The sequence below is a fragment of the Thunnus thynnus genome, chromosome 8 (assembly GCF_963924715.1).
Source record: "Thunnus thynnus chromosome 8, fThuThy2.1, whole genome shotgun sequence".
Lineage (NCBI taxonomy): Eukaryota > Metazoa > Chordata > Actinopteri > Scombriformes > Scombridae > Thunnus > Thunnus thynnus.
In genome coordinates, this window is record NC_089524.1 from 14,725,380 (window position 1) to 14,740,824 (window position 15,445).

At 40.7% G+C, this 15,445-nt stretch overlaps 2 protein-coding genes across 7 annotated transcripts in view; one reads left to right on the top strand and one right to left on the bottom strand.

Annotated features, from left to right (window-relative positions):
- Window positions 1-9,237, bottom strand: part of camsap2a (calmodulin regulated spectrin-associated protein family, member 2a) — a 51,362-nt gene extending 42,125 nt beyond the window's left edge. For all 3 annotated transcript variants that reach the window (XM_067596712.1, XM_067596711.1, XM_067596710.1), the window contains exons 1-2: window positions 7,935-9,237; window positions 2,750-3,009 (exon numbers count right to left, since the gene is read on the bottom strand). In XM_067596712.1, the coding sequence (XP_067452813.1) occupies window positions 2,750-3,009; window positions 7,935-8,073 (399 nt within the window). In that variant the 5' untranslated portion in view covers window positions 8,074-9,237. The remainder of the gene's footprint in view (window positions 1-2,749; window positions 3,010-7,934) is intronic.
- A 112-nt stretch (window positions 9,238-9,349) lies between these two features.
- ddx59 (DEAD (Asp-Glu-Ala-Asp) box polypeptide 59) lies at window positions 9,350-14,262 on the top strand. Of its 4 annotated transcripts, none has more exons than XM_067596713.1 (6): window positions 9,350-9,425; window positions 9,929-10,808; window positions 11,164-11,346; window positions 11,462-11,551; window positions 12,267-12,518; window positions 13,955-14,261. In XM_067596713.1, exons 2-6 carry the CDS (start codon window positions 9,945-9,947, stop codon window positions 14,201-14,203), a joined length of 1,638 nt encoding a protein of 545 aa, XP_067452814.1. In that variant the 5' UTR covers window positions 9,350-9,425; window positions 9,929-9,944; the 3' UTR covers window positions 14,204-14,261. The 4 variants fall into 4 exon arrangements, with proteins under 4 accessions (XP_067452814.1, XP_067452816.1, XP_067452815.1 ...); XM_067596715.1 differs by having other exon boundaries at window positions 9,366-9,419; window positions 13,955-14,262; XM_067596714.1 differs by lacking the exon at window positions 9,350-9,425 and adding an exon at window positions 9,432-9,689 and having other exon boundaries at window positions 13,955-14,262.
- The last annotated feature ends 1,183 nt before the right edge of the window (window positions 14,263-15,445 follow it).

Sequence of the window (15,445 nt, forward strand, 5' to 3'; positions counted from 1 at the left end):
TACTGAAACCCGTTACAACAATCCTGCGACTTTGCGATGCCAATTTGAGCCCCAGACAGGCAGAGTAAATCTTGGCAGGAAGGTGAAACATCAGTGCTTGTCCCATTTCTTGTTACCGCTGCTCGGGTGCCGGTACGGTAGGGAATTAACCATCGCTGCTCGAGTGAATGAACGTGAGTGACTGGAGCAGATGCGTTGCTGCGAGAGGATAAATGAACGCCGAGCACTGTTCCTCTGCATTAAACACCTTATCTGAACACCCGCCGTGCTGCAGGGATGCGGGGAGCACTACTGTCCCACTCTACAGCGTGTAATTAAGTCCTTAGCTACACTCACACACACACACACAAGTGAGCACACATGCTGACACAGACACCTAGAATCAATTTTCATTCATCATCTAGATTCATTTTTTTTTTTGGGATCTTGACGTCATTCTCATCCCGCTAGCGTTTCCACAGCAACAAGGTTAGACTGGACTTTCCATCAGGCTGTTGATATTGGTTTTTAATTGAATAATGACCTTCAATATGATGTTTTCTCCCTGACCGCAGCTGCATAGAAACAGTCTGAACATATTTGTTTTGTTTTAGGAAATTAATTACCCATGATCCCCTCTATCACCATGAAAAGAGATGATCACATGACGCTGACACTTTGAAAAGAACATAAAAGGAGAGCTGGTATTATTAAACTTAGCAATTAAAGCTTTTTGATAACGACTCTCAGCTATTATCATGCTCACGGTGGTGCTTCATGTGGGCTGCGACGTGTAATAACATTTTTCAGCTCCGCAACCCAACCTCCACATTCTTCTTTCTTTCTCTGCGTGTGCTACAGGTGGAGGAGGGTGTCAGTGATACAGCATGTGTGTGTGTAGGCGACCGAGTGGGCGGAAAGTGAAATTTGGATTCCGTGTCTTCACGTGTGGGAATCCGTCACGTGGCCGAAGACAGAAGGATGAGTGGGCAGAATAGAGACGGAGAGGTGGAGGAGCAGAGAAAAAATAACTCCACGATGCAAAGTCAGTTTAGTGAGAATGTCAGTGAATATGCTCGGCTGTGTCGTATGTCAAGACGAGACATCAAGCGGCATCTAATTCCGCTGCTGACTGACCTACTAAAACTACCTCGAACGCATCCTGAAGTCGCTTACTCGGAGAATTCTTGTACTATATGCAAACTGCTGAGTTCAAACAAACGCTTAGCTTAAAATGCCATGAAGCAGCATTTAATGACAGTGCCGGCGCTCGTATCCAGAGCAGCTTACTGTTAGAGCTGCAGGTAGCTGCTCGGTCTCTTTACTCTTTCACGGTCTGCTTCAGAAATAAAACCAGTCTTATTTTCTTTTAGGACAACTTTTCAAGCCGGTTAACTGCCCTGCTAGATGTCTCTCCCATAAGAACAGCCTCTCTCCTGTTTCTGCTCTTCTTGCTGACTGTCCACACCCCCGCAAAACTCAGCCTGGACAGCAGCTAGAAGTTAGATGATGTCTTTAAATAATAGATGATCCCCCACCTGAGCTGTCATTCCAATGTGCAGCAGGTAATGTAAATGAACCGTGTGGGATGGTGTGGTGACAACCTTTTAGCAAACAATAGTAATCAGTGCTGCATCTTTTTTTTGCTTTCCTGAATCTCATTAAATTGATTACAAAACATTCACAATACCTCTCTAATGCCCGTTTATTATCAGTTAGGCTCCTACAACTAGATCATAACGCTGCACATTTATGCTTCAAGCAGGGAAGGGAGAATGGGATTGATGGAGAAAGCAAATAAAACCCGAATGGAGGGATGATGACAGACAAGAGAAATTAGAAATGATGAAGGAAGGGTTTGGTAATAAGTGAGGAAATGTGAAATTGTAAAATGTAAAAAAAAAAGAAGGTGTTTGGGAAAGATTATTGGTTGAAGACAGAAGGAACGAGATACGTAGAGAGTATGAGAAAGATGAGGGATACAGGACAGGGATGGGGAGAAAAGATGGAACAGTAGAGGACAGAAGGGGAAACTTATTTTCACACTTGCAACAACACGCTCAGTCACGAAACACACACACATACAAACACAGACATTCATGAACTTGTAAAAATCGAGTGTAAAACCCTTGTTCAGCTCTGGTCTAGAAAATGTAAAACATTTGAGGAAAGAATTAAAAGGTAATCCTGCAGAAAGACAGTAATATGTGAAAATCCCTCGTGTTCACGGCACACGCTGTGGGAGCTGCTGTGTCGACGAGGGAGAGAACACAGCAAAATCAAGCAAAACGCTCCATCTATCCGTTTAGTTTAGCTTTAAATTACACGATCGGAATCAAACTTTGTGAGCTAAAACCTTAAAATGCCTTACTTCTAGATCCCCCCAAAAAACTTAAATAACTTTCGAATTAGCATAGAAGGGAAATTAAAATCAGCAAGACTATCCAAAGAGACTGCAGGCATACTGTGTGCTAATCGTGTCTCAACTGCAATTCACTGAGGCAATGAAGCCTCCTATTGAGACTTTGCCCACAAATAATGAGGATCCCTCATTTCCACTCAATAGGCTGCCTGCAAAGTCAAGAGATGAGCTATAAAAGACATGACACACACACACACACACACACACACAGGGCAGTGGAAGCCTTCAGGTCTAAGTCAGCTTGTAACCAGTAAAATTGTAGTGGTGTAAAGTCTGTGCTGGAGAGGTAGCTCAAATTTGTAATATGATTATGATCTGCAGTCCCATTCAAAAAAAAATCCCTCCTACCATTTGAAGAGGCCTCTTTCGAAGGTCCCTCTCAGTGACCAGTCTCTCCTGGTCAGTGACGTAGAGTCCTCTCTGAGCCAGCGCCTGGATGACGGCATCGTGGCCCAGCAGGGGTTTGGCGGCGTCGCTCTTTAGGATGAGGCTGCCGGCCCTGCAGTAGAGGTCTGCGGATAGCAGGAGGCTGGCCACGGGAGGCTTCAGGTGCTCCTGCTCATACTGGTCTGTGTAGAAGGGGTCCTTCAAGTCTGCTGGGATGCTGTCTGTATGATGGAAGGGAGAAAAAAAGGAGCTGACAAAGTTTGACAACAAAGTTTGGATTTTCCCTTCAGTGCACAGATTCTCTGCCATTACTTTACTTTGGCAGGTCTGCTCCGTTGTTCACAGCCGTACTTTGACAGTATCTTGACATGGACACGTGTGGATAGACCTCCACGTTGCTATAGCAACTGCAGTAGGAGTGGAACCCAATCGATTCATCTAGTCTGTATATATATCTCTGCAGCTTCTAGCTCCCTGGGAACACCCCTCTCACTGCCTGCTTCATCAAAGAGAGGGGCTGTGTTTGTGTGTGTGTGTGTGTGTGTACGTGTCGTGCGTGTGTGTGTCACCTCCAGCGAATTCCACCGCCGGTGGATGTTCGACAAATACTTCAAAAACATTGTGTTTTTCATAAACTGCTTTGTCTTGTTACCTTTCCTGTCAGCGTTCACTCAGTTGAGAGGCAATTTTTAAAAAAAAACTGCACTTAAAAAAGAGAAAGCACGGCTATTGTCTGGAAAACAAAAGACCGTATTTCCCCACAACATATGAAACAATATAAAAATAATTAATTGGTTTCAAATGAGATGCTGCAGCTGTGTAAAAACATTAAAAAAAACACCTGCATGCACTCCAGATGTAGAGCTCGTTGCTGTGTCTGCAGCAGGGGAGCAGATGTAAATTTTGATAACTCTTTGTGTGTGTGTGTGTAGAGAGAGACACTGTAGCATGTAGTGAGCCACACTGAAAGCTTTACATTCCCTGACACCACCGCCCATCCTCCACACACAAAAGTCAATGAATCACCTGCTCATACTGACCGTAACCAACGAGGTCGTCTACAGATGGACTCTGTATAAGAACAGAAATGCATGAAGCAGCAGCAGTAGCAGCCATCTAGGTTATTATGCTTTTCCTTTACGTATTTGGCTGATGTGCTACCTTATTGATCCCTCCAAAGAAATTAATCTCTTCTCTTGCCCTCCCCCTCCTCCTCCATCCTCCATCCTCTATGAGGAGGTCAGAGGTCGGGCTGAGCTACCATACAACACCCCTGGAGCTGGTAGAAATCATGTTATATTTCAAGTTATATTTCATGTTACGGATGTTTTTCTGAAGCGCGGTCCACTACTTGCTTTCTCTGGTTTGTGCTGTTACTAAAATGTACCTACTTATTAAAGAAGACTTCAAGATCATGTTCAAATATTTTTCCAAGCACAAATGCCAAAAGACTGCTTGTTCAAGCCCCTCAAATGTTAACATTATTCACTACCAAACGACAAATCGAGAAGATAACGAGCAGATGAATCGATGACGCACATAATCGTTAGTTGTAGCCCTACAGAGCTTTAACGTCACATTACTGTGATAAAATATCTTGTAACTACCTACAAGAGCAAGATTAGATTCACATTTAATCATATATTGATGAAGTCTGACTTCTGTAACAAAATGAAGCAAAAAGTTAAATGCTTTGACCAAGTGTATCTGTAAAATACTTGTTAATTACACAGATTTGCTTCCACCACCCAGGTTTCACCGAGCATTTGAAGAGCCTCGCTACTGAGACGTCTTCTCTGAGCTCTCTGCTTGTGAAGTAGAGTCGTATAATACATTAGATATGTGCATCGGTGTGTGATGTTTGATAGTATTTTTCTAACAGCAGATGATCTGCTACACAGGCCGCATCTACCACACTGCGTATTCTTGATGCGCTCCTGCATCGGTGTAATGAGGCAGATGCATGAGAAATATTGAGAGCAGCGTAGGCAGGGATCTGGATATGAGCCCGCTCTCTCTCTCTCTCTCTCTATTTCTTGCGCTCTCTCTCCCTCTCTGGAGGGCTGTATTTTTGGAATCAGCCCATTTCATTCAGTCCTGATTGAATATACACAGAGGATCTGCAAAGGGATCTCATGTTTGTGCGGCTATTACAACACGGCGGCGAGGAATAATGTGGTCTGTTGCTACAAGCAGCGACAGAATACCGTTCTGTCTGCACTGTTCAGACGACAACACCATGTATTGGTTGTATTGGTATAAGCCATTTGAACACTTACTGGCCAGTATATAATAATTGGGATCAAAAAAGGAAAATAAAGATGAACGGCAGAGAAGACAGCAAAAGCACGAAAGAATAATCTTATTGACAAATTGTCCTATAAGAAAAAAAATTACAACTGTCGTGGAATTCAACTTCCGCTTATTTTCAACATAGTTTGATTACTGTATGTATATTTTGATTGAATTTACATAGAGCTGCAACAATTGGTCGATTAATCGATAGACAGCAAATTAACTGACAACTATTTTGACAATCGATTAATTGTTTTGAGTCATTTTTTTGAGAAAAATGCCCAAATGATCTGATTCCAGCTTCTTCATTGTGAATATTTTCTGGTTTCTTTAGTCCTCTGTGATAAGAAACTGAATATCTTTGGGTTGTGGACTGTTTGTCAGGACAAAACTTTGGAAAAAATTTGATTGAAATTTTTTCACCCTTTTCTGACATTTTATAGACCAGACAACTAATCAATTAATCAATAAAACATTCAGAGTAATTGACAGTTGCAGCTTTAAACTGACGTGTCTCACTTATGTGTAAAAACACATCTCAAGTCAGCTGTTTTGTCTTTGTTTTCATCGCTGTGCCATATTTGCCAATACCGGTTTTAAAAAATGTATAACATGATTGCAGCTCAATGAAAAACATTTAGCTACTGTCATGGCAACGCTGAAATGAGCCACTGTGCGTCACATGCCTGAGGATTTTATATAAGTCATATGGGAAATAAAAGCAAAATTGGGACACTTTCAGCTGCAGTGTGAAACTCAGCCAAAGTTTGTAGGCTATATGGTGACAGTAGCCTCAGTGTGACACACATACTACACATATTCTCCTTGAGCTACTTCAGATGCTCTCAGATTGAGATCCTTGGAGATGTTCAATATTTTATTGTGCTTTAGGTGAAATAAGGTTTTGTAGAGAGGCATCTATTTCAATACGTGATCGATAAATACATAGAAAATTGCAGATTAAGAAGAACCAATGGAAGAAGGAGAATGTTTGGAAGATTATCTTTGGAAATATAATAATCTGACTGTATGTTAGCTTAATAAAAGCTTCAGGGTGCAGCATGTTTTCTTCTTCTGGCCAGGAGCCATGCATTTCAGCTTTAATTACAGCTCTGGGGATATGGAAGTTAAAAGCATGATGATAGTCATACAGGTTTTTCTACATTTATGGTCCAGAAGAGAAGTGATCTCGTTCTGCCTCTCTTTTCAGCGTCGCCACCTTCATCAGCCCGACAGTAGCTCTGACACTGAGAATAGCATAATGTGCTAGTCATGTGCAGTGGGGTGTTAGCCTGGCGTTTGAAGACACTAACCTGCAAAATAACGTCACACTTGCTGGAATATCAAATGGTAAAATCATTCTCAAGCTAAGAAAGAAAGTGAAATGCTGTGTTTTTACACAGATATGTTACATGATGTACCTCTTTACCACAGACATGTGTTGAATGTCTGCTTGCTTGTATTGGGGAAAAATCAGATTTGAATTTGTCACAGGTCACCAAAGCTCAACGTCAAAATGGTATGAGATGGTGCCAAAGATGTTGGTGGAAGGAGATGAGTTACTGTTACTGTAAATCCATGTTGTTGTACTTCCTACTGATGGACAACAGGGGATGATAAAAGTCAAAGATTACTCAAAATATCTTTAATTCCTAAAAGGTGTAGCCTAAATCCACCAAGTCTGAGCAATAAATATGAAAGGTCACATATATCCACATGAATCCCATCATATTAATAAATCTCAGTTTTTGGACATTCACACACAACAGCATTAGATTTCAATCTATCCATCTATCTATCAGGGCTCAAACTGATACAATGCTGTGATACGCTTCACTAAAAAAAGAAGGCTGCTCATGAAAATGCATTAAATCTCATTTCTTCATCATCTTTTATAACTTAATGATGGCTTACTGTTTGGTCATTCGGAATGAATTGAATGAGGAATGACATGTAATTCTGAGTCGTTTCTGCGTCAGCATCTCTGATTAAGAAAAGCGGTGATTTACAACAGAGCCTAACGAGAGGGACTAGATGTGTAGAGACGAGATAGCATCTCAGCTCAAACACCGCAATTCATTTACTCATTGTGGATCTTTTCATCGCTTAAGTAGATTTTACCCAGGAGACATCAGTCATGTCATATGTTAGGAATCGTACAGAAGGGGGTTTTTAAAAGGCAAAAAGCACTGTTTTCTGTTGATTTTTGTCTGTTGATGGTTACTAACATTATCATTTATCCTAGATTACTGCTAACAAGTCAACCCTTTGTGTGCTGAGATGTATAAAAAAAAGTCCCACATGTGATGCCTCTCTTTCTAAATTTACCTTGAATGCAGTATGCTGAAGGTTACATCATTTGGGACACCTTCATACCTCCCTGTTTCTAAGCTGACTGCTCCATTTGCATCATGCAGGACAACACATTTATTGATCACTGGGATCCAGAAGAGGAAACCGGTTTTTATCTTTCCTCTGGAGAAAATATGTATTGCTTTTCCAATAGGCTATTCATTTATGATGGGAGACAGCAACCAAAAAAAACTAAGTTGATTGTGAACCAGAAACGTTTTACCCTAATGGAAAATCACTGTGATAATCCTAAAGGGAATACTATGTAATACTGCCTCAGGTGATCAATGGTGAGTCACTGTGTCTATTATCCATCACAGGTTTTAAATTTGTTGTAAGGATTTGTTTTTGTGCTGTTCCAAAAATGATTATAGGCATGTTATAGATTAGTCATCATCGTAAAATGCTGTCAAACATGCATTTGAAAAAGAAAATGATAAAATATGACAAAAATCTTCATGCAGCGTGCAGGTAAGTGGAGGTACAGTGATGCACCTACCTGTCCCATATGCTTTGGCCACCAGCCATGTGAGGCTGCAACAGATTTTGGCTCGGGAGAAGTCATAGTGCTCGAAAGACTTTATTGCTGGAGCAACAAAAATCTTCTTAACATCCCTGACGTCCTGAACTTCACCCATATTTGTCCCTGAATTGTTTTCTTCAACCTTATGCAGCTGCACAACGCGAAAGCATCCCACTACTGGAATTTCGTGGAAAACAAAAGACCGGCTGTAAAAATGAGGAGATGCGGTGTGTTTCCGATGATTATTCACAGGTTCATTCAATGATGAAATACTAGTCTGATTGTGGTTATTCGTCCTATTCTGTCTCCTTGTGCCACAATGATTCGTTAGTCTTGGTGTTTTTCATCCATTCTTCTCTCTACCAGTTGAGATGGGCTCCGTCGGACCAAGCTGTGAAGGTTTCCTTGGATTTCAGAGGAAAAACTGCTCTTCAGCTGGAATGAAAACAGAAATGTTTCCATTCTTTGTGTCCTTTGGAAGAAGAAGGCTTCTCCCTTTCATGTCCATGGTTTATTGTATGGGTAACCTATGTGTTTCGCATTCCCTCCTCTGTTAGTGCCGTGGTGCGGTTTTCCTGCTGCACACTGTGGCTCTCCAAACCCTGCACCGTTGTTGCGGAATGCGCATGCGCCCAGGATGCCTTCAACTGCTGTCAGGAATATTAGCTTTTTTTTTCAGCGTCCGTGTTTGAACCATGGATTTATTATAAGATCGGTTTGAACGACTCAAAGATGTCGGGATTTTACTACAATGTCGTTAATTTGGTAAACCTAGCCAACTCTGACTTTATATTAACTAATGAGTGGGAAATCAGCAAAGCTTTATCACAATATTTAATTTTGGCATTGTATTGTATCGTGCTGCTAGATAATCATCATGATAATGTGCTGGCGAGGACTGTATACATTTCTGTGACACACTGACCCCATGACAGAAGGATAATTTAAATAGAATTCTTATTCAATATCAATCATAATGACTGTACATTTCTAATTTTTGAATTTACGATACGCGTTTGAATACCGCATGAAAAGAGGACAGCGTGCATGCAATTAAAGGAAACAAAGCTAAACAAATGTTCATTTTACATGTTAAAATTCACATTTCTCAAGAGGACAGTCAGTTTTTAAGTTTCTGTCTGTTATATCGTCCTTGTGATCGTTAGAATTGTATAGTTGTATTGTATAGCCCATAGATCTACAACCTATGTAGCCACACCCACAATGTAAAAATATGACCCAAGACTGACTTTAAATGTCTAGGAAGCTACAATTTAGGGTACAAAGACATACGTACAAAAACATTTTAATAGTTCCTACTGCAAAGAAGCCCCTGTATAAACACAGGTAAAATGCAGAAAAATATTCAACGAACCACAATTCCCGACGTGCAAAGCAAATGTACGTCATTAGTGTGCGTCGGTGGCTGTTTTGAACAGTTGGAAGATTTGACGCGAAGAGGTGTTGGTAATATGTAACTTTAGTTGAATAAACACACAGTTAAAATATTTCTTTGCATTTACAAGTTAGCAGTGGCGGAGGAGTATTATGTAGAAAAACGTGTTTTTCGATACCATGCACGAAAATACGAAACCCTTCGACTTTGCACTTATGTGTCGGAATAACGTTAACACTTCCACAAGTTGATATGTATTTCTAACTGTTAAAGCTGTAATTTACAGTACAGATTTTTATTTTAGATTTACCAAAAAAAACCCCGAAAAAACACAGGTGATTTATAGTTCTTCGAAGATGACTTTCAACCAGTGTTTAGGAGAGAACTGTGAAACTGCAAGTCAATTTCATCTTTATTGATATGAAATTTCTTGACTTAGTTATGTTAAATATGCTGCATTCGCCCAGACATAGCAATCCCCAGTATTTTAAAAAAAGTTGCACCATATAAACCATGACCTCTATAGTCTTGATATTAGCTTAACTTGTTTATATCTGTTTTCTGGTGTTCACAGAATACAAGTCTGTAAAATGTTCATGCCGAGAGCCCTCAAAGTGAAGAGACCAGCAGAGAGCTCAAACAATGCTTTGAAGAAGAAGAAAAGTAAGGTTGGTGAGGAGGAGAAGAATGATGAAGGTAGTTCAGAGACGCCTGGTCAGAAGGAGGAAGCATGTGAAGACACCAAAACATACGATGAGACAGTACAACAAACAAGTGGAGACTCTGCAGCTTTGACAGAGAGCCCACTACATAAAGAGAGACATGAGTCTTCCTCAGGTGATACAGAGGAAGAGGAGGAGGAAGAGGAGGAGGAAGAGGAGGAACCAGTTAAATCATTCAAAAAGAGCCAGAGATGGCCGGAGCCAGGGGAGCCCATCTGTGTGATGTGTGGTCGCTATGGGGAGTATATTTGTGACAGCACTGACAATGATGTTTGCAGTCTTGAATGCAAAGCCAGCCACTTGGCTCAAATGGGAATGGGGATTGGGGCGGATGTGTTTAACCGTAAGGATACAAATGGAGACGAAAGGACTCAACCTCAACAGCCTGCAGTTGACACTGGTGGAGCAGATGAACTTAAAGCACACTATGTCTACAGGGAAGATCGGTTCATATCAGGACTAACAGACGAGCAGGTGCAGCGGATTAAACAGGAGCTGGGCATTGAAACCCAGGGGAGAGATGTCAAGAGACCCATCGTAGAGTTTGAACACTGTGGCTTCCCTGCCACACTGAGTGGCAACCTGAAGAAGGCCAGCTACCAGGCGCCTACGCCAGTCCAGATGCAGATGGTACCTGTTGGTCTCAGTGGCAGGGATGTGATCGCCAGTGCTGACACAGGCTCAGGGAAAACTGTGGCCTTCCTGCTGCCAGTTGTAGTGAGAGCACTGGAGGTACAGTAAAGCAACTCATATCATGATTTTTCAGTAGTGCTAGATTTTGCATGACTTTCATACAAATAGTTAACAAAGGCACAAAGCCGCCAGTTCATACCAGTAGAGGCTATTTTTTAATGTGTAGGTACATTAAGTAAAATTAAACTCTGAAAGAAAATTAATCAACAACAGGATGCTGAAGCCATAGCAGATACATTGAATTCAGCCATCATTCATTTTATTATTTACACTTGTGCATTTCCTACTGTGACACGTTTTCAGCAAAAAGGCCTATGCTGGCTATATCCATCTGTTAAAGTAATGGCTTTTAGCTAAACATGTATTGAGATGCTGTGTGTCTTGTTTTTTTCAGAGACCAGTAAACAGTGTGCGTAGCCCTGTTGCTCTCATCCTGACCCCCACCAGGGAGCTGGCCATTCAGATAGAGAGACAGGCCAAAGAACTGGTGATGGGCCTCCCAAACATGAGAACCGCCCTGCTGGTGGGCGGCATGCCGCTTCCCCCGCAGCTCCACCGCCTCAAGAGCAGCATCAAAGTACATTTACTATCTTTACAACAATTCTTCCCCAATCAAAATATTGTCTTACAAAATTATTTAACTCTTCTGCTTTATTCATCATCCTGTTCTTCTTCTTATTAATCCCCTTCAGATTGTCATCGCCACACCTGGGCGACTCCTTGAGATCTTGAAGCAGAAAGCAGTGCAGCTGGACAAAGTGAAGGTTGTCGTGGTTGATGAGGTATGACCATCACTGTACAATTCAGATTTGTGGGTGGTTCAGCACTTTAAGGGCTTCAGTAAACCTTGAAAACACTGTGGCTGTTTAGAATGAATGAAATTAATTCATTAATTAAAGTACCAGTACTTGACTTTTTTTCCTGGTGAAAATTTACCAACCAAACACAGTAATGATTCTTTAGACTCTCCATCCAAGAATAAGTACTTAAAGGACCAGTGTGTAGGATTTAGTGGCAGGATTTTAGTTTTGATTGCAACCAACTGAATAGCCCTCCCCTTTCAAGCGTGCAGGAGAACCTACGGTAGCCGCGAAACTGGCAAAAAACATGCAAGGCCCTTTCTAGAGTCAGTGTTTGCTTTGTCCATTCTGAGCTACTGTAGAACATGATGGTGCAACTGGTGGGCTCCGTGGAAGAGGACCCACTCCCTATGCAGATATAAAGGGCTCATTCTAAGCTAACGAAAACACAACAATTCTTAGTTTCAGGTGATTATACATTAATGAAAACATAGTTATTAATATTATATTCCATACACACTGGTCCTTTAACATCCTGAGGAAAATCCTGTCATTTGTGGTGACATAGCATCAGTTTAATTTAATTGTATTAATTAATTATTTTACTTTATTAATTATTTTTATGTTTGATTTTAACTTTAAAATAAAATATTTGGCTTGTAGGTTTAAAATTGTGTGTTTGCATTGTATTCTGTAGGTGGACACTATGTTGAAGATGGGCTTCCAGCAGCAGGTACTCGAGGTTTTGGACCAAGTCACCGAAGAGCACCAGACTCTGCTGGCGTCGGCCACCATCCCAACAGGAACGGAGGAGCTGGCTGCTCGGTTGGTTCGTGACCCTGTTCGCATTGCTATTGGAGAGAAGAACCAGCCCTGTGCCAACATCAGACAGATCCTTCTATGGGTAGAGGAGCCCTCCAAGAAGAAGAAGCTGTTTGAGATTCTCAATGTAGGTTATAAAATTGATTTTTTTTTATTTTTAATGGTGATTTGGAGAGGTATGTTAAAGAAGCACACAGTCTCTTTTTTGTTAGCAAGTCTTATTCTCACTTATAGTCTCAAAAGATAGATTTTGGGTGGAGTATCACTTTTAGGACATTTACACTGCGAACATAGGCTTTCTTTATGTGGTCAGCAGTTCAATTTTCCTAGTTTTTGTAAAAGACCAAGTCTAATTGTACTCTGCAGAACAAGGAGGTGCTTTGGTAGAGACAAACACAGAAAGCAGGTTATTATCTCAATTTTAGTTTATAGTAGATTTATCACTCAGTCTCACTATGCGGTGGTACCGGCTAGGTATTTTATTAACTGACCGTTTGAACGTTTGAAGTGGGAATTCCTTAAGCTCCAAGGACTGGTTTCCCCAGTACACCATATTTAGACAGCCATGCAGCCCTGGCCCCTGTCTGGAGGAAATGGGTGGGCCCTAAGCCATGGCCCCACTCCAGGAATCCCAGCAATGGCTTGCACCATTTATACAGGACAGAAACAGTCTGCTTTACTTAACACAGTGAATAAGTGTTGTTAGACCATTGTGTGGGTAACAGGAGCTACATTTCTTTGTAGAGGCATGTACTTATTCATGACAGCCGTTTGGTTTTTCAACCTGAAGTATAAGGCTACTGTCACTGACAATGGTTAAGTTCCCATGGGATTGGAGGGGTATTAGGGTGGGATTTGGATGGGACACTCCAAGAAAAACAAATATCTGGAGTGGCGATTAATGAATAAATACATTTATAGTAAATGAATAAATAAATTAGGACCATTTAATAGGAGGAGGAATTTTCACCCATTTATCACTGTACAGTCTGGCCATGTTTAGCTTTAGCTTCTGTTGCATCCTCTGGTGAATCTTTTTTAGTTGTTCTAAACTCAAAATTTAGCTTAACAGGTGGACCTGATGTTTTTTTTTAAGTATGTCAGCTTGCCCTACTACTTATAAAGTGTGTGTTGCTGGCTGGATAGTCATAACTGCCATCTGCTGGAATTTAAAAGGAATGTGACTGAACTATATCAATGTCTGTAAAACGTACTGAAAGCCTCTGACACACAATCTTAGACATTGTGTCCTGAAATGTTATAAATTCATAGAAATTCATTGTGATCTATATGATAAAAAATAATTAAACATCAGTCATTCTTTTAAATTGAATGTTAAGTATTATGGAAATTTGTCAGATGGCCTATTAATTATGATTTCCAAATGCAGACAGTTACATAATACATCACATTTTTTTGTGAAGTCATATAATAAAAACTCCAGCTTTGATAATTTATGGCTGAATCAGTATATACATTTGGTATGAATATCTGTATATAGAAATGTTTAAAAAAGCACCTCATCTTGCTTCTTTCTCTTATGATTTCTTTGTGACTTTTCAGGACAGTAAACTGTACCAGCCTCCAGTGGTGGTGTTTGTAGACTGTAAACTGGGGGCTGATCTGCTGTGCGAAGCAGTCGCCAAGGTGACAGGCCTCAATACCGTGGCAATCCACTCTGACAAGACCCAGTGGGAACGCAACCGCATCCTCAGGGTGAGACTAGCAGCAACCAAGACATGCACAGTCAGATGGATAAAGAGCAATGCTCCCATGTTCAGCGTCCAAGAGTGCTGCTCCTCAATTACTTAGAAGACCACAGACGCCTAGACCTGAGACCTAACAGTTTTTCTTCCTCTTTTTTTTTTTTTTTGCAAAGGACAAGAACATTCCCACACAATGTTTTATTCACTCAGCATTTTTTTCTTAAAAAAAAAAAAAAAAATCACCACGGCATCATTTTATTATCTTTTTGCTGCATAGCATATTTAGTATCTTTTGAAAATTTAGGATCTTAACTATAAATGTCAAATAAATGTGAACATGACTTTATAAAAATCGACTCACCAGTTGGTTCATCAGAGTTTGTAGTTAAAACAGTTCAAATCTAACCGTTGTAGAAGAAATGAATGTCAGATAGTGGATTGACCTAACCGTAGTTATGTTTGCATCAAATTTTACCCAGTGAGCTCCACAGAATCAATTTGCTTTGCAAATACCACTGTTATAGACAACGGGCCTCATGCATGAATGCTTTCTTATTTTTCTCTTATATGTGTTCTTGAACAAAGTAATAAGAGGAAAATAAGAAAATCCTGTGTGGGGTTCAACAAACTCTCTTAACTGCCTGAACTTGTTGTAAATCGCTCGTTTCAGCCTGATGAATGACACGAGGAGGTTCATGAGGAGGTGCGTTTGTGTGATGGGCTCATTAGCATAATCCGCGCCCCTAAAATTGCCATATAAGTCTCCACGTTCTGCTCCGTTTGTGTGCGAGTTTCATTCACAAAACGTTCTCAAAGAATAAAAAACACCGTCAGCTTCAAGTCCTGCTTTCAGAAATCAGAAGACAAACACATAACAAATCTGTGAGTGACAGTAGGAGACCTGACGCAAATAGAAAATGTGAATCCAGCTAAGATGTCATCAGAACAGCTCTGTGACAGAAATAAAGAGGGAATGCTTTGACTTGAAGTTAGATGCTAAAAAAAATCTTTCTAAAGCAAAGCGCTCCATAATGGGAAGCGGTCATGTGACAGTCACAGGGATCTTAGAGGAGAATATTACAGTCTACAGGAGTTGATGTTACACTGTCAGCTGCAACACAAATTGATACTGACAGAGACCTGCAGAGACACACAGAGGCAGCTGTCAGAGTGAGAGAAGTTTCCAAGCAACTGCTGAAATGTAGAAGCTGCTGAGCCAAAATATGGCCATTAACATGATAAAATCTAAAAAAAAACCTTGCAGTAAATTGGCAGCCATGATGAATATATGGTAAACAGAATATACATTTTCCATTAAGTTTGTTTTACTTCTATATTAATTTTTCTG